Here is an 18,944-nt window from a genome sequence, read left to right as displayed (position 1 = left end):
CAGATGAAGAATCCAGAGAACATGTGACAAGTCTCCCTGGCTTTGTTGGCAGCCGGGGTTTTACATTGTGTCGTTAGAGTCTCTTTAAATTCCTCGTAAACCGACAGAATTAACGTGCGCTCTTCATCTGAGAGATACGGTGCACGCCCCTTTAATGAACAGGCACTAACTCCGATTAAGGTAACACCGACTCAATTTACCGACATCTGAACCACTGTCGTACCGTTTAACACAGATCGAGGCAGTCAGGGTTTGTCAACCCCGACTTTCCTTGATAACCCAGAGTTAAATCAGAGTAGATTAAACTCCCTTCGTAATACAGGCCGTGGCTTAGCCCAAAGACTGAGTGATTGTTGTGAATGTTTGTGTATATTTCTGTACTCAGTGGTTCTGGTATTGAGTTGTGAGTCTGTTGTTTTGACTCTCTGCACTTTAACCAACCTGTTGCTCCTCAGGAAAACTCTGCTGTAAAGGAACATCCTGCCATTTATTAGAAGCAGATGACAGGGTGGGTGGTATCGTTAGGATCGATCAATATTACCACTCTTATCATTACTAGTTCCATCCAATACTCTCTGTCTGGAGTCCAGGCTGTGGTCTGTCTGCTGCCACCTGCTGGAATAAAGCAGCACTGCAGGTGTGTGGACGTCACTCTACATTAAAACTGATGAAATAATTGAGAGTGGGAGCTGAGAGGAACAGGAGACTGATCACATTTCTGCTTCTCCCAACAGACTGAAGACTCAGGTCGAGGCCAGAACAGTCAGAGGAAAAGTCTTCAAGCAACAAACTGAAAGTTCTTCAGCAACATATTCATGTGGTCAGTTTGATGTATGGACATGATAATGCTACATTTAGAGGCTTCTGCTGAACAAAAACTAACTGTAGGACTAACAACAACTGATCTGACAGAGGTTCCTAACATTGTACTAATAATAACAATAAAGCTGATGGCTGAAATGTTTCCATTTATATGTCTGACAGTAAACCAGATCCACGGAGGCCCCATCCTGCAACCCACAGGACCAGACACCACAGGACACTCCCAGAGTGTACTGTAGAGCAGGCTCTATGCTGTTGTGTTTAAAATAATGTTATATTACATTTTTTTTCTTTTAGGAAAAGAAAAGAAGAAAGTTCATACTAAAAAGTCTGACACTTCAGAAGGTGTTAGGAGTTGGTCACAACAATCTCATAAAAATTAACACATCCACCTCAAATGTTCAGCAAAATAAAATAATTAAATGCGGATTACTCAATATCAGATCTCTCTCATCCAAAGCTGTACTAGTTAATGATCTGATATCAGATCACCATCTTGATCTATTCTGTCTGACTGAAACCTGGCTGTGTCAGGATGAGTATGTTAGCCTGAATGAATCCACCCCCCCCAGTCTTATTGATACTCACATTCCCTGAGACACCGGCCGTGGAGGTGGAGTCGCAGCCATTTTCAATTCCAGCTTACTAATTAACCCTAAACCTAAACTTAATTATTCATTAAGTTAATTATTCATTTGAGAGCCTTGTCCTTAGTCTGTCCCACCCAAAGTGGAAAACATTAAAGCCAGTTCTATTTGTTGTAGTGTACCGTCCTCCTGGTCCATACTCTGGTCCATTTTCAGAGTTCCTGTCGAGTTTGGTTCTTAAAACAGATAAAGTTATTATTGTAGGCGACTTCAATATTCATGTTGATGTCAACAATGACAGCCTTAGCTCTGGTTTTTCCTCTTTACTAGACTGTATTGGCTTCTCTCAGTGTGTAAATAAACCCACTCACTGTTTCAGTCACACTCTCGACCTTGTTTTAGCTTATGGTCTTGACATTGAACATGTAACAGTCTTCCCACAGAATCCCGTTCTATCAGACCACTTCTTAATCACTTTCGAGTTCATATTGCTGGATTATGTATTATCAGCAAAAAACATCTTGACTAGAAATATTTCCAATAATGCAGTAGTTAAATTTAAGGAAATGATTCCCACTAACTTAGGTCCAGTGCCTCATCTTAATTTAGCAGAAGCTACTCCCTCCCAGCTTGATCATCTTGTAGACAGTGTTGCAGGCTCATTACATACCACTTTAGATTCCATCGCCCCCCTAAAAATGAAAACAATAAAGAGAAAGAGGCAAGCTCCATGGTTCAACTCCCAAACCCGTACACTGAAACAAACAGCACGTAGGCTTGAAAGAGTGTGGTGTTCCACCAAACTGGAAGAATCCCACTTAGCCTGGCAGGATAGTGTCAAAAGATATAAAAAGGCCCTCTGTAATGCAAGAGGCGCCTTTTACTCATCATTAATAGAGGATAATAAGAACAACCCCAGGTTTCTCTTCAGCACTGTAGCCAGGCTGACAGAGAGTCACAGCTCTATAGATCCACGCATCCCTATAACCCTCAGCAGCAATGATTTTATGAACTTCTTTAATGATAAAATCTCTACCATTAGAGATAAAATTAATCACATCCTGCCTTCAATCAGTACAGATTTATGTCATAACACAGGATCAATAGAGTCAGCTGCAAAACCTAACCTTGACTCCTTTTCTCCCATCGACCTCCCCCAGCTCACATCAATTATCTCAGCATCTAAACCTTCAACTTGTCTCCTAGACCCCATCCCAACTAGGCTGCTTAAGGAAGCTCTGCCCTTAATTTGCAGTCCTGTATTAGATATGTTAAATCTGTCCTTGGTAACAGGTTATGTGCCACAGTCATATAAAACAGCTGTAATCAAACCTCTTCTAAAAAAGCCCACTCTAGATCCAGATGTATTAGCCAATTACAGACCAATATCTAACCTCCTCTTTCTTTCCAAAATCCTAGAGAAAGCTGTTGCAAAACAGTTGTGCGACTTTCTACAGGATAATAGTTTATTTGAGGATTTTCAGTCAGGATTTAGGCTGTATCACAGCACAGAGACAGCACTTGTAAAAGCGACCTCCTGATTGCATCAGACAACGGACTTGTTTCTGTCCTTGTCTTGTTAGATCTCAGTGCTGCTTTTGATACGATTGACCATCACATCCTTTTACAGAGACTGGAGCACTTTATTGGCATTAAAAGAACTGCACTAAACTGGTCTAAGTCCTATCTATCTGATAGGCTTCAGTTTGTACATGTTAACAACTACTCCTCCATACACACAAAAGTTAGACATGGAGTTCCACAAGGGTCAGTGCTTGGACCAATCCTCTTCACTCTGTATATGCTTCCCTTGGGCAATATTATCAGAAAACACTCAATAAATTTCCATTGTTATGCAGATGATACACAGCTTTATCTGTCAATGGAACCTGATGAAACCAATCATCTAGCCAAACTCCAAGCTTGTCTTAGGGACATTAAAACTTGGATGACAACAACTTTTTACTACTGAACTCAGATAAAACTGAAATCATTATAATTGGTCCTGAACACATCAGAAACAAACTTTCTAATGATGTAGTTCCATTAGACGGCATTGCCCTGGCTCCCAGCTCCACTGTAAAGAATCTGGGAGTCATCTTTGATCAGGATATGTCCTTTAACTCACATATAAAACAAACTTCTAGGACTGCCTTCTTTCACCTGCGTAATATCACCAAAATCAGACATTTTCTGTCTCAAAAAGATGCAGAAAAACTGGTCCATGCATTTGTTACTTCTAGGCTGGACTACTGTAATTCATTATTATCAGGCTGCCCCAACAAGTCTCTAAAGACTCTGCAGCTGATTCAAAATACTGCAGCACGATTACTGACAGGAACTAGGAAAAGAGACCATATTTCTCCTGTGTTAGCCTCTCTACATTGGATCGCAGTCAAATCCAGAATATGTATATTTAAAATTGTCCTCCTCATGTACAAAGCCCTTAATGGTCAGGCTCCATCTTACCTTAAAGATCTCATAGTCCCCTACAATCCCACCAGGACTCTGCGCTCCCAGAATGCTGGTTTACTGGTGGTTCCCAGAGTTTCTAAGAGTAGAATGAGAGGCAGAGCCTTCAGTTATCAGGCTCCTCTACTGTGGAACCTTCTCCCAGTTTCGGTCCGGGAGACAGACACCCTCTGTACCTTTAAGAGTAGGCTTAAAACCTTCCTCTTTGATAAAGCTTATAGTTAGGGTTGGCTCAGGCTTGAACCATCCCTTAGTTATGCTGCTATAGGCCTAGACTGCCGGGAGATCTCCCATGATGCACTGAGCTTCTCTCTCTCTCTCTCTCTCTCTCTCTCTCTCTCTCTCTCCATCAGTATGGATTCATATCCCATGTTACATGTTACTAACTCAGTATCTCCCCTTTCCTGTAGTATTGTGCTCTTCTGTCTCTCTCTCCTCTTCTGTCTCTTTCTGCAGGTATTTCTGCCTCTGGAGCTGTAGAGTCTGATCTGTGATGACAAGTCTCCTGCTGCTCCTACAACTCCACTCAACACCTGCTGCTAGAATTAGAAATTACTTACACTGCTATTAGTTGTATTGCTATGTTAGCAGTTAATACTTTAATTATCACTACTATCATTACTACTGCTGTATTATTGGCCTCACCTTACATTTTATATGGAACCTGTGTTATGCTATGCTATTCTCTACCCCCCCCTCTCCTTCTTAACCCAACCGGTCGAGGCAGATGGCCGTTCACCCTGAGTCCAGTTCTGCTCGAGGTTTCTGCCTCTTAAAAGGAAGTTTTTCCTTGCCACTGTCTCATGGTGCTTGCTCATGGTGGATTAGTTGGGTCTCTCTCTGTAAATACCTATTTTAAAGAGTACGGTCTAGACCTGCTCTATATGAAAAGTGCCTTGAGATGACTGTAGTTGTGATATGGCGCTATATAAATAAAATTGAATTGAGTTGAAAGGTAGATTATTGATTGAATTATTGCTTGACCTGGACCTAACAGTTAGATTTTGTCCCCCATCACTGAACCAGTGAAGACATTTCCATGTACCTATGGACATGTCAGTATAAGACATGAAAAAGCTGTGAATCTGTCCTTTAAAACTCTGCTGTTGTTTTTGATTTTTCAGCGTTTAACTGGTCAGGAAGTGACCAAGCAGCACGCAGTCGTCAACTCAGGATTCAGCTTTATTGATGAAGTCCAACAGCTGTTAGTGTTACAGAGATGGTACAAACATTACAAAGTTAGAGCTGTTCAGCTCTAAACATCAGCAACATCTAACAACTGAACACCACAATGATGACATGGACTCTGGGTCAGGGTCTGTGTAGACTTCACTCAGTCTCTTCACAAAGATGATACCAGAAGAACCAGGACCAGCAGAGGTTTCCCGAGTGGTACATTTACTTTGATTGATTGATTGAAAAAAAAAAATACAATATTTGTTGAGTCATTTTGTGAATAGATAAAAGAAAAAACATCACAAAATAAGGAAGGGTTTAATTATCATGATGACTAAGGTAAAATAATGCCAGACATGACAGTGTGACACTTGAGTTACAGAGCTTTCTACCGCAACAAAAACACCTCCACCATATTTTTGATCTTGGCACTAAATTTTCACAATAAACTGATTCCCATGAACATCTAAACAACACAAAGGTTCTAATGTTAATTAAATGGCACAATATCCCAATATCCACTGTAATCACCCATAGCTATATTGATAGAAAAGTATCTTAATTATCAAACATTAGAGTAACTTTAAGAGACCATTTTCCCTCAGGAACAGTTAAACCACATCATATATATCATATAGCAAACTGTTCTGAAATCAGATTATACAGAATATTCTCTGTAAGTCAGTTATATAATGATTTTAAAACCATGTAGTTATTAGACAGAACAAAAAGGTCACATGCAAAGAAAAGAAATTAATGTTCACAACCAATAAACAAAAATTTATGAAAGTTTTTCTTAGTGTTTTTTATGCAGTTGTTTTCAGATTTTTTGCTGCTAAAGAATCAGATATTTCCTCCAGGAGGTGGTGGAGACCAAAAACAGAGCTAAAACAGAGGGAACAAAAACACCTCTCCACATGAATGACCACAGGAAACATAATTTCAAAGATGATGATGTCTCAGATTGCACTGCTTGTTTCTGAAAACAAACAGGCTTTGCACTTAAACTAAAAAAATGTGTGGAAGTCACAGATAATTAATAGAGACGCAAAATAGTTTAAACTGTTCAAATGTAATTACATTTTCTTGAAAATGCAAAATGTGGCAAAGTATGTTTAAATTTACGAGAATAAAAACATATTGATGGATTAAGTGTTTAAAACTGTGAGAATGTGGGTTGTTGTACTGTTGATGTGCCACATTTGGTAAAAGTCTAAAACTGAGTGAACTACAGTCTCGGACTGTGCAGAGTGACTCTTCTTACAGACCCACACACAGGGCAGCAGAGGATCCGCTACAACTGTAGAGCCCTGGGTAAAGAGGCTCAGTGAATGTGGACTTGAAGGTGTGGAGGTGACTCAGTGTGTTATGAGAGACGTTGAAAAAGCTCACATAACCAGCAGGGTAATCTAGAAACACTCCAACACGACTGCATTGAGTAGAGGGAAGAGGTTTGGTCTCCGAGTCACTATTATGCCATATGCGAAAGTTGCTCCCCTTCATGCCAAAATACCAAGATAGGTGATTATATCCAAACCCAGATTCAGCTTTCCTTTTGATTCCTCTGTATGCAAGAGCTACACCAACCCCATAATTACTACAGTCACTCCACTCAACCTCCCAATAATGCTGCCCAGTGAGCCCCTCTCTGCACAAAACCTGATTATACTCATCAAACCTCTGTGGGCGATCAGGATAGCTCTGCCATGATCCATATGTCGCCGTCTTGTTTCCCTCAGACAGAATGAGGTAGCTGTTTGCAGTGTCTAGGTCCAGGTTGAGATCACAGGCGTCTGAAGGAGAGAACAAGACATTATCTGTTAACAGTTATTTCCTCACTATCTACTCCAGTTTATAACTGCATACAACTGCATGAAATGATTTCAATGTTCACATTTAGTCCTTCATAATTTTGTACCAGCTTATCATTATGCAGTAAATTATATATATATATATTTGATATTTTTATATACAAATCTGCTGTCTTGTCTTTAACACACCTCAAGGCAAGTGACTTTGTTTGGTTGTGGTGTATGAGCTACAGTGATTAATTATTATAAAAATATGAAGCCTCAGCAATATGTTTCTAATGAAACCTTTGACTGTTGGAGAGTTTGATGACCCCATTCCACAGCAGTTTATACAGTTTGATATATTTTAGTGGAAACAAGTGGAAACAAATGCACAAAAACTGACTTACACCACAGTAAATCTCTCCTGTCTGTTACATTCTCCGCATGAGGGACTGGAGGCTTTGAAAAGTCCTCAGTGACCAGCTTGCCGTCCCTGTAGTGGTAGATTGTTGCTCCTTTATATTTCTCCTTTGGTATGGCAGCTACTAGGAAACAGAATTTAGGGCTGTTCTTCAGGGCTTTGGCGAGATCATAGAAAGCTCTGGCTTTCTCTCTTGTGTTGGTCAACACTTCTTCTGAGAAGTACCACTGGTCTTTTGTTGGTGGAGCGACACACCTGCCACTTTGTGATTCATGTGAACACAGGTAGTGTTTCATCTGGTCCAGGTAGGGGTCAGTAGTTTTCAGAGAGGTGAAAACAAAGCACAGCGCATCCTTCACATCGAGATCGAGAACCTCTCTGTCCAGCTCTGACTGATCTGAGACGATTTTTATTCCCTCCATCAACTCTACACAGGACCTGATGATGTTGATCTCTCTCTCTTCATTATTCAGCCACTGGCTTAAGTTTTCTTGACTGAATGGTGACTTCTCCTACTCGTCAATGAGCTTTTCCACTAAAGATTCGTCTTCTTCACCTGCACGAATGGAGGGAAGTTTCTCCTCCATGGTCTGTTGGAGTTTCTTGGTGTAGTCGTTACAAAGGTGTTGGAAACGACTCAACTTTTTCTTCAGCAGTGGAAATTTCTCCACCATTTTTTCTTCCAGAGAATCATTGCATCTCATTTCTATTTCCCTCATACCTTCCAGAGCATTTACAGCTTTCCTCAGTAGGCCAACACAGATGTCTCCCTTCAGATCAAGAGCTGTGGGAACCAAATCCTTCAGCGGCGTCAGCCAGACTTTGACAGGAACAGAATTCTCTCCCTTTTCTCCCAGCAGCTTTGGAAGTCGTTGGTAGGTCTTCACTGCATCTTCAAATGTTGCAGGATTGCTTTCAAGAATGAAGTCTCCGTAGAACTTGCAGGAGAATGTCTTAGTCATGGCTTTTTCTTCATCACTCAGCTTGACATCAGCTTTCGCCTCAAGACTAAAGGAGGGGATCTTCTTTATCACAGCCTCCATTCCGCCCTGGATGTCCTGAACGCTGTTAGAATCCAACTTCTCACTGTCAAACACAAAGAAAGCATGGGCCCCATAGAGGATGCCGGTGACTACATGTGTTTCAGAGCATTTCTCAATAACTTCTTGTAGTTGTAAATTCTTGGCTTTAAGATCAGTCATTGTCAGCTGTTCATACATGGAGGTAGCTTTGTACTGAAAGGTCACTCTGCTCTGTCTGTGGTATTTCTTCTTATCATTCAGGTAACTGGCAGATCCTCCAACTTCAACCAGTCCACACAGGAAACTGGCTTTGAGAGAGGAGTTAATATCCAGCAGAAAAGACTTGGATTCCACAGAGTCTGATGTAGTGATTTCATATGCACTGCTCTGCTGAGGGCGCTTTTCACTGTATTCTTGAAGAGTTATTTTATCCCACAATGTGAAAGCTATAGAAAAAAGAGAGCAATCAGTGTGTTAGTAAGTTTCAATAAGATTTGTCCTTTAACATTTCATATTTTTGCCCATTTGTGGGCAGAGTAAGTCTACAACAAGCTGCAAGTACACTTCAACTGTTCACAATTAAATAATTGTTAAACTTGATTTCTTAGAATGATTTGTAATGTATTGACTTTTGCTGCCACAAACATTTCACTGCACTACAAGTAATATTCTCGTGATTGCAACATTATAAGCAACTTTAAGTCTCTCTTTTTCTGTAGTTTGACCACAGGTCTGCAGTCTAGAGTGGTGTACAGTATCCTCTGAACACAGATATCTATCATATGTAATGTGGCACTGCTTATAAAAATCTTCATTATCTGTGATTTGTTCTTGAATAAAATGCCTAAGATTTTTTACCTTATTACAAAGACTATGATTATTATCAGACCATTATAGTCAGGAAATTTTGGCATTATTAATCATCAGCACCCAGTATTACAGGCTTTCAATTGCTTTGACAAATCGTCAATATAAAGATGACAAAACTGGAGACAAAATTCCCCCTTGTCTGACAACATAGCACCTCAAAAGGGACTGAGACACTTGACCCATTTTACTTGCATAGTCTGGGGAACAGACCAGAAGACCAGAATCCTCACAGTGTATCTGGCCGCCCATCTTTGACTCAATTTAACCAAATATCAGTTATTGGCCTCTTTGACTACTAATAATCTGTATCGGCCCTGAAAAAAACAGGTCTATCTCTAATAATGACCCTGCGTTATAATGACCCAGTACCAGCAAGTCACTAAGTCACATCTTACCTGTGTTGAGTTTATCATTCCGAGCGTCATACAGCATCCCTAATGCGAAAGGTCGACCCAGGGCAGCCACCACCATCTGATCTGAGGCCATGTCTCCAACCTGAGGAAAAAGACAAACCAACACCAACCTGATCCTACTGCCAGAGGTCGTATAGGTGTCCTCTCTCAAACTGACAAACAGAGGAAAGTCAAAGACAAGACAGAGACAGACTGACTGACTCAACCTTTTGATATGAAATATTTCTCGTCTAAAATGTAAAGACACAAAAATGTTCAGTATAAAAACTATATAAAATGGTCAGAGTTAAATAAAGTGACACTGTCTGCTTTAAAAAAGACAGATTGAGTTCTCTCTCTCTCCTCTCTGTCAGCCCAGTGTTTCCTCACCTGGTGAAGGTGTGTAGATCAGCTGAGTTGTGTATCTTCTTGACTTCTTACTGGAGCTTCCAGTCTGATGCTCTGTGTGTTACACACTGCTCCTTATATACTGTTAAATGACCCCTCCTCCCTCTCCTCTACGATTTCAAGATGTTATAGATGAATGTCAGGTGGTTTAACTGAGTTTTATTTACTTTCATTTATAAGCCTGGTGAATTCCACTGTATAACTTTCTCATGACTTTCAGGGTGTGGAGATACTGCTTCACTGGAACAGAGTTTGTTTGTTCCAAATACACAGTAACAATCCTTCCTCTTGGAGATTTGCCCATTTTTCTTCATGTGTGTAAACAGCAAAGTTTTCCACACGTTCACACAGAAATCCCACACACAACCTGGTAACTGTTCTTTGGAAAATGATACCTGTGGTTCCACAGAATGAAATGGACCTTTCGTATGAAGAGTGAAAATGAAAGAGTGTAAGTGAAGCACGTCTTTATCTGTTGATTAGAATCAACCATCAATCATTGAAACTTTATCTTCAGTTGTCTTCACTAATGCCCTCTTTTGTATTTCAGAGACAAGTTAGTCCTATTATTCCTGTCCCTGAGACAGAGAAACCTCTGTAACATAGAAATTTTCCTCAGTAACTGGTAACAGTTTTATTGAACCATATTGTGTTGATGAGCACATTATCATCAGACATTTAAGAGATGAAAGTGAAGAAATGACGTGTTGTTTAAAGCAGAAAAGTTGGGATTTACTGCTTGATACTTTGATATAACACGTGCTGTTTGACTGTAGTGTATAACAATACCTGTTGCAGTTAAACCTTTCAACACTGTGGCTGTTGCAGTTCTTCTATTTATACATCCATCCTTGCCCATTCGGCTGTTTGCTGTGTGGATCCTTCCTCTACAGAGAGCAGGTCAAAAGTAGAGTTTTTGGGAGACACGAGAAAAGAACATTCAGTGATCTAACATTCTGGAAGTGAGAGCATAGATAAGTTTCTCTGAATCCTGTCTGGACCTGAATCCTCTGTCGCCTTATCCTCTTAACCACCTGTTTATTACTGTAACCATGACGAAGGAGATCCTCTAACTTTAATGAAGTAGTTATTTTAATCCAGACAACTTTTTTTCTAAACCTATCCAAATCTTCAACATAATGAAATGGTGGGTTATTTATTTCTCAGTGTATCTGAGGCATATCTTCTCCTGCTGTAAGGAACTCATCCAAGAAACAATGGGTTTATCACAGGGGGACGATGAGTGAAATGTTCACAGCTGAGATTCTGTGTTTTTTTTTTTAGCAGTGTCACTGTTGAAAGAAAGATGAATGTCAGTTGGTTTTACTGAATTTTATTGACTACATGTGTGGTGAATTCCATTGTATAACTTTGTCATGACCTGTGTGGGTGTGGAGTCTCTGCTTCCCTGGAACAGATTTCAGTTTGTTTTTTCCACATACACGGAAACAATCCCTCTTCTTGGATATTTTCCAGTTTTTCCTCATCATGTAAACAGTAAAAGGTTTTCACACCTTCCCATAGAAATTCCGCACTAAACTTACACAGGTAGCTTTCTGTGGAAATAGACACTCGACTCTATCTCCACACAATGAAATGGACTGTGTCCAGTCATTTAAAGACTGAAATTCAAGTGAAGCATGGACCCACCATAACCATCTGTTGAGCAGAATCTGTTTAGACTCACAAGTTCTTTCTGTTCATTTTCCTCTTTAAGACAATGATAAGACAGAGATCAGGTTCCTGAGACAGACTCTGTGATAGAGAATTTTCTTCACTAACAGTTTTATTGAGCCATGTTGTGTTTCAATTCCAATAACTAGCAGGTTTAATATTTAGGTTGTAATGTTTTCTTTGTTTGGCCAAGCTTCAGTCCATTCTTCTGCATCTCTGTTTTTTTGTCGACATAAACATTATCTTTATTTGACTCCTGTTGGATTTCACAGATGCTGTTCACACCTGCTTTGAGGACACGTTAGAGATCTGATCACTCAGACCATGCTCTGAGCTGGTCTGGGTCGCAAATGGCCACATTCTTTTAGCAGTGTGAACGCCACCACATCAACACTGATCGCCACATATTGGTTTTCTATTCAATGCTCAACCCCTCCTTGCTCCTCTCTCTCTCTGTTTTAGTCAGACTGGCTTAAAAGAACATGTGTGGTCTCTGCAGACAGAAATGTTGTTGGTGCTTATTTGCACATATAGAGTGGGGAAGTGAGATCCGATCACAAGTGGTCACTGGACACACAGGCGGAGGTGTGAACTGATGTACTTAGATCTGTTCACTAGTGACCGATCACCCAAGACCACAGTGTGCAACAGTTATCTCCTGTGTCAGCTTTGCCGTCCTGTTTCCACCCCTCATGCCATCTCCAGCGCCCTTTCCCCTCATCTTTATCATCCTATCCCCTGCCTCCTCCAGCTCCCCTCTCACTGCCCCAACTGTTCCCCTTCCAGTGAATTCTTCAGCCTTGTCTGTGTCTGTGTCAGTGTCAGTGTTTGGGTCCAGAAAAAAACCTAACTACAGCAGAACAGTCTGATCAACATAGACCCAGTGGACACAGATCCCCCCTGCATCTGCTGACGCTCCACCTGCACCACCCTCGATGCAGACAGCTCCAACCTCACCACCTCGTAAGCTGTTCATACCTGAATGCTACTCTGCAGACCTGAGGGCTTGCAGTCAGTTCCTTCTTCATTGCTCCCTGGTTTTCTAAGCACTAACCCTCCACTTACACCACAGGTAAGTCCCATATATCTTTTATTTCAGGTCTCCTCTCAGGAAAAGCATCTCAGTGGGCTACAGCTTTATGGGATACAGAGTCTCAAATTTGTAATACATATCCCTTGTTTGTCTCAGAAAGGAAACATTGAACATTGAAATCTGCCCCCCAGTCCTAATCCTAATCATCAGCTCTTAAAACCATGCAAGTACAAACTGGTGTGTGAAGCAACTTTCCAGCAGCTGATGTTATCACAACTATATCACACTGACAGAAACTGAAGAGGGGGAGTGGGGTGGGTAGTGGTCAGACTTTCCTATAATTATATGAAGCTCTGTATGTACCACATTTGGTGTTTTTATCACAAAATGAAGACTGATGATGAATGAAGTTATCTATGCTGCCCCACTAAGGGGGCTTCACAAGAGCCACGCATTTAGATTGTTTTCTGCCGTAGTTTTGATGCATTTGTTTTGGGAGTGGGGGCTCTGTGGGTTTTTCAAGTGAGTAACATCAAACTTTGGTTAATTTACGTTAAGATTTGTTTCAGTTGATATTCTCATAAAAGCTGTGATTAAACAAAGGTTGTAATGGAACTTTTGGTAAATATGCAGCAGATGAAATTAACTGTGTTTTAAGTTTTACATGCAGTGTTTTTCATATACTGTCATCTTTTACAGAAAACACAAGTCACATGATGAAGCCACTTCCTGTCAGACAGGAAGTACTGATGATATGAAGGTGATGAGGAGATTAAAGATGGACACACAACATGTGATTAACAGAGGAGGACATAGCAGCAGTCAGAGGACAGACGGAGACTGAAACGGACATTCACCTGGACATGGATCACCTGCTGCTGCTGCTGCTGCTGTGGAGCTCAGGTAGGACTCTGCTTTAATGATGGATGGTTCAGAACCACAGAGAAAAAACACTGAATCAAAGTCACTAAACTTCACTGGTTAAATCAACTTCACATTTACTTTTATAAACATTATAAACTATATTATATACACTGACGATAATGATCAGTAATAATCAATAGACAAGAACATAAGTCTGTTTCAATGCTGTTTATTAATATTTTTAGAATGAGCAGAAGAAGAAGTTAATCACAGGCTCATGAAAAGCGAAAAAAGGAAAATGCAGTGGAAGGTGCAGCAGTTGATTCAGGCTGTGTGGGATGTTGATTTATTGTTATGTTAAGTGTGTGTATTGGTGTGTGTTGGTGTGTGTGTTCAGGACACAGTGCTGGATGTCTCCACTGAGTTTAATCAGGTTTGCTCTGGGACAATTTGAGTCATGGCCAATTTCCTGATAAGCTCCACTCCCTTTTTTTTTTTTTTTTTTTTAGTTTTTTTGACTGATGATGACTCATTCCAGCTTATGGCAATTTGAGCTGCAGCACATTGCAACAAAAATAAGCCAATACAAACTCAACAGGCATTTCTGTTCTTTCAGGGTTTGAATATCCCAATAAAAAATAACTACAGCTGTAGTAGCCAAAAAATCCACCTTGAACATAAAAGGTGACCAGACATATGGAGCTCAATATATAGGATTTCTGATGAACATGATTTCTCTGATCATCTGACTGCTCCTGTTTCTTCTTTTTAGTGATGGTGGTGTGTTCACAGATCTCACATGTTCTTCAACAACAACTTCATGTTTCTTCTCTGGTTTTCTCCTCAGGACTTGGGGTTGAAGGAAACCACGACTCAACAGGTAAACAGAGAACATCAAGATAAATCAGTATGTATACACTCTTCTTGTGTACTGTTGTTTATTGTATCCTGCAACCCTCTGTGTTTCTTCCAGGTTCTCAGTGTAAAACCACAGCCAAGGCTGACATCATGCTGTTGGTGCACAGTTTCCAGAGCATGGACTTTGAAGCCATCCGTTCTTTTATCACTGACATAGTCAGTGTCTTTGACATTGGTCCAGACAGTGTCCAGATTGGTAATACTTTCAGTAAATTTCCCAGCTGTGGGACTAATAAAGGACTATCTTATTTTATCTTTCGCTACTACTACTATTCATACTACTACCTCTGTATTAGTACTACTACTGTTTCTTTCTAAAATACTAGAAGTACTCAAGTCTTTACAGCACAGTGTTAAAGTATTCAAATAGTACATAGTACAGGTCCTGCATTCTTACTACAAACAGTAAGACTAACTAGCCTTTCTACTGCAGCAACAAAAATGTTTTTTTTACTGGAAGTACCATTATTTTCCTGTTCTACCACCACCACTGCACGTTCACAACTAGTAATGCTACTACTACTGTCCCGACTATTATAACTACCACAATTTTAAATATCACCACTACTTCTGTATCTCCTATAGATATATAGATAGAGACAGAAAACAGTGAACAACAATATATAATAACAATAACAATAATACAATAATAATAATAATAATAATAATGTTGGATCTGCTGTGCTTTGCACATCACTGTGGGTTTTCTACAGGTCTGATTCAGCACAGTAGAGGCTCAAAAACCGAGTGGTATCTGAACACCCATCAAACCAAACAATCCCTGCTGAGGGCCATCGCAAACCTGCCATACAGAGAAGAAGACATTTTGCCAGGTGATTTACCAGCATGTTGTCCAGTCCACACCATGTTCATCCTGGGACAGACTGTGGAATCAAGCTAGATCTACTCCAGAAATGGGAAACAAATATAATTACTTTCTGTCTTTGGGTCCACCAGTGGAGTAAACTGAAACTGTTGGTGATCAGGATTTTCTAAAGGATCCTTTTATCAAGGAGCCAGATATTCTTAATCACAGAACACAGAAAGTTCATCAACTCCTCAACTTCACACCTCATTTGATGTCTCTTTATTACTGTCACACAGAAGGAGTTCTAAACTTCATCCTCCAATACAACTTTAAACCTCATGTGGGAATGCGTGCAGACTCCCAAAAAATTGCAGTCCTGATCACTAGTGGAAAGTTGTCGGCCAGACTACGCTACACCTCACAGCCCCTGAAAGATGCTGGCATTGAGATCTACGCTATAGGTGATTGACTTTGTCATTTAGTGAGAAAACAGAACAGGCTTGGAAGGGTTAAAGTGAGGGTTAGCTCTGAAATCCTCTAAAATGCTTTACCACCAAAGAATTAAGTGACATTAATAGGAATTGAACATGCTACTTCATGTCACAATGAAAACTTTTTCATGTTTTGAAATGTTTCAGGTCTTTGAAAGTTGATTTTAATGATGAACTTTCTGAACTAAAATCAGGCTACTGCTTTCAGAGTCAAGCTAAAAACATGGGATATGCTTTGGCAGTTAGTCAGCAGGAATGTAAAGAATGTTTTTTTTTTTTTTTTAATGTTTTTTAATTTATGGGCTTAAAAGTGCACAACCATCAGCATCAGGTTTGACAGTCAAGGTTTAGTTCAGACATCTGGAAAACACTGTTTTATAACTTTGCTTATCAAATAATATTGTTTGTTTTGCATCTCATTTTTTAGACACGTTTAACACATTTTTCTCACAGGTGTGAAGGATACAGACGAGAGTGAGCTGAGGTCCACTGTCTCTGACCCCGCAGAAGTTCACATGTACTATGTCAAGGAACTCAGATTTCTCCCAGACATTGTCAACAACCTGACCATCAACCTCTGTAATAGCGCTAATAGTTTTGGTAGGTAAAGGGTCCATCATCATACTGCCATACATGTTTACACCGTATTGACCTACTAGTACCATAAACAATCACAAAATATCAAGGTTTTAAAAGCTGTTAAACTCTGATTACATTTTGGGTTTGAACAGTCAGATATAAAGTTGTCCTATAGCTTGGAAGTCGACAACATTTAGCAAAGGAATGACCTAATCTTTGTTAAAGTAATTTGACAGAAAGAGATGGTGACAGAGATCTTTTAAAATAATTATTTTTGTAAGATATTTCAAAATCAATTGAATAGAAAAATATTCAAAGCCATATACAGCAGACATGCCACGTCAAAATTATTTTGCCATGAGTCTGCTCTCCTCAGCTAGAACCACCTGCTCACCTGGCAAAGCTGTTGGACTCACCTGCTCAGGTAGAAGTGGAGCTGCAGCTTTGATTTGCTTCATTTCTGTTCTGCTCAAACTCACTTTACTTGTTTTACTGATGACTCTCTTCTTTGTGTTCAGAGCCTGTCAGGTTGGTGGGAGGAGCCAGTCGCTGTGCAGGTACACTGGAGGTGAAACTAGGAGAGTGGAGACCAGTGGCTGACTCTGGCTGGACCCTGAAGGAAGCAGCTGTAGTCTGTAGAGAGCTGGACTGTGGAACTACTGTTTCATCTAGAAGCAGAGAGAAGTACTCAGTGAGGTCTGCATGGCAGATCAGCTCTGGCTGTGCTCAGTCTGGACATGCCCTGAGGAGATGTGTATCATCAAGTTCCTCTTCCTTCATCCTGGAAATCACTTGTTCAGGTAAGTCCATCAGTGATGTCACCTGTGACATGTTCTCAGTTCATAACTTGATCTTCTTATTTAGTAGAAGATGCTGAGACACAGCGATCTGCTCAGCAACATACAGTATGTGGATATTAATGTTTCAAATGCACTGTTGTCAACCATCAGACCTTACAGACTGTGCTAATGTCATACCTCCTGTGAATGTGATTTCCTCAATGTGCAAGTAAAGAAAACCTGAAACATCCTTGTTACTTTAGGATGATGATGTGTCACAGCTCCCTATGTGACCTTGAGATTTCCCAGTGTTTCCTGTGCTTAGTTTTGGCTGTCTGGCCACCTCTATGTGACTGCAGGTCACTAAGGGGAGGACTCTAATTTACCAAGCGACTTCAATGCACTCATGTGCAATGGTGGAGAAACCTGGAGGGGTGTGATTGGGAGGAATGGCCTCTCTGATCTGAACATGAGTGGTGCATTGTTATTGGACTTCTGCGCTAGTCACAGATTGGCTATAACAAATACCATGTTTGAGCATAAGGGTGTTCGTAAGTGTGCTTGGTACCAGAACACCTTAGGCCTAAAATGGATGACCGATTTTGTGACTGTATAATCAGATCTGCAGCTGCATGGGGGACATAGACATAGAGTCCAAATGGACTATGTTCAAGGCCTCCATTGTGGAGGTGACAGCTAGGAACTGTGGGCAGAAGGTCATTGGGGTCTGTTGAGGCGGCAACCTCAGAACACTTTGGTGGACACCAGCAGTAAAGGAGGCCTTTTGGGCTTGGTTGGCCCAGGAGTCTCCTGAGGCAGCAGACAGGTACCAGCCAGGAGGTCTGCAGCTCCTGCAGTCGCGGAAGCAAAAACTTGCGTGTGGGAGGAGTCTTTGGAGAAGGACTTTTAGTTGGGGGCCAAGAGATTGACAGGTGAATCGGCTCAGCATCAGCATTAATGTGAACATTGTGCCGGACTGTTGTGGTGAAGAGGAAGCTGAGCCAGTGGGCAAAGCTCTCTATTTACCAGTTGATCTACATCCCGGCCTTCATCTTTGGTAGTGACGGCAAGGGTGAGATCACAGATACAAGCGACTGAAATGGGTTTCCTCCGCAGGGTGGCAGGGCTCAGCCTTAAAGATAGGGTGAGGAGTTAATACATCTGGGAGAGGCTTGGAGTAGAGTTACTGCTCCTTCACATTGAAAGGAGCAAGTTGAGGTGGTTCAAGCATTTGAGTAGGATTCCTCCTGGGCGCCTCCCTTTGAAGGTTTTCTGGGCACATCCTACTGGGAGGAGACCTTGGGGTATACCCAGAACTTGCTAAAGGGATTACATATCTCATCTGGCCTGGGAATGCCTTGGGATCCCTCAGGAGGAGCTGGAAAGTGTCGCTGGGGAGAGGGACGTCTGGAATAGCTTGCTGCCACCACAACCTGATCCCAGATAAGCGGAAGAAAATGGATGGATGTCTGTTTTCCCTGGTATCTCCTCCCATGTAACTGTGTGTGTGTGTGTGCTCTATATCAGAGGTGTATCAGCTCCGGCCCTGGCAAACCTGTTTTCCATTTGTCATCCAGCTTGGTATAAGAATCCTGGCTTTCCAATCACTTGACGCCGGATTGTTCCACATCCTCTGCCATAACACACTGTGGTTGCTCCATTGCCGTGCTCTGTCCTCCTCATTCACCAGGTCATCAGTTGTTCCCTGGATTCCCCATGCCTCGCCATCCCCCCCATCTATTCCCCACAACAGACTGGATTATTTATCATTAAAACTACTTAACTTTACCCTGCTGGTGTGCGTAGCATCTTTTAATGCTTTTGTTAAAATTTTA

The 18,944-nt window shown here is 41.0% G+C and overlaps 1 protein-coding gene and 1 long non-coding RNA gene across 2 annotated transcripts; one reads left to right on the top strand and one right to left on the bottom strand.

The window, feature by feature from the left end:
- Positions 1-472: 472 nt before the first annotated feature.
- LOC108890813 (uncharacterized) lies at positions 473-1,066 on the top strand. Its single transcript, XR_001962203.2, has 3 exons — positions 473-637; positions 735-820; positions 985-1,066. It is a non-coding gene; the product is annotated as an uncharacterized LOC108890813 (long non-coding RNA).
- A 5,251-nt stretch (positions 1,067-6,317) lies between these two features.
- On the bottom strand, positions 6,318-9,652 carry LOC108890810 (neoverrucotoxin subunit alpha-like). The gene is given in 3 exon segments (XM_018687822.2): positions 6,318-6,850; positions 7,258-8,739; positions 9,559-9,652. Coding segments are annotated over 3 exon segments (2,106 nt in total). The 5' UTR covers positions 9,650-9,652.
- Between the last annotated feature and the right edge of the window lie 9,292 nt (positions 9,653-18,944).

The sequence above is a fragment of the Lates calcarifer genome, unplaced genomic scaffold (assembly GCF_001640805.2).
Source record: "Lates calcarifer isolate ASB-BC8 unplaced genomic scaffold, TLL_Latcal_v3 _unitig_1815_quiver_853, whole genome shotgun sequence".
In the NCBI taxonomy this organism is placed as follows: domain Eukaryota; kingdom Metazoa; phylum Chordata; class Actinopteri; family Centropomidae; genus Lates; species Lates calcarifer.
The sequence above is the reverse complement of the archived record's forward strand: the minus strand, read 5'-3'. Positions and strand labels throughout refer to the sequence as shown.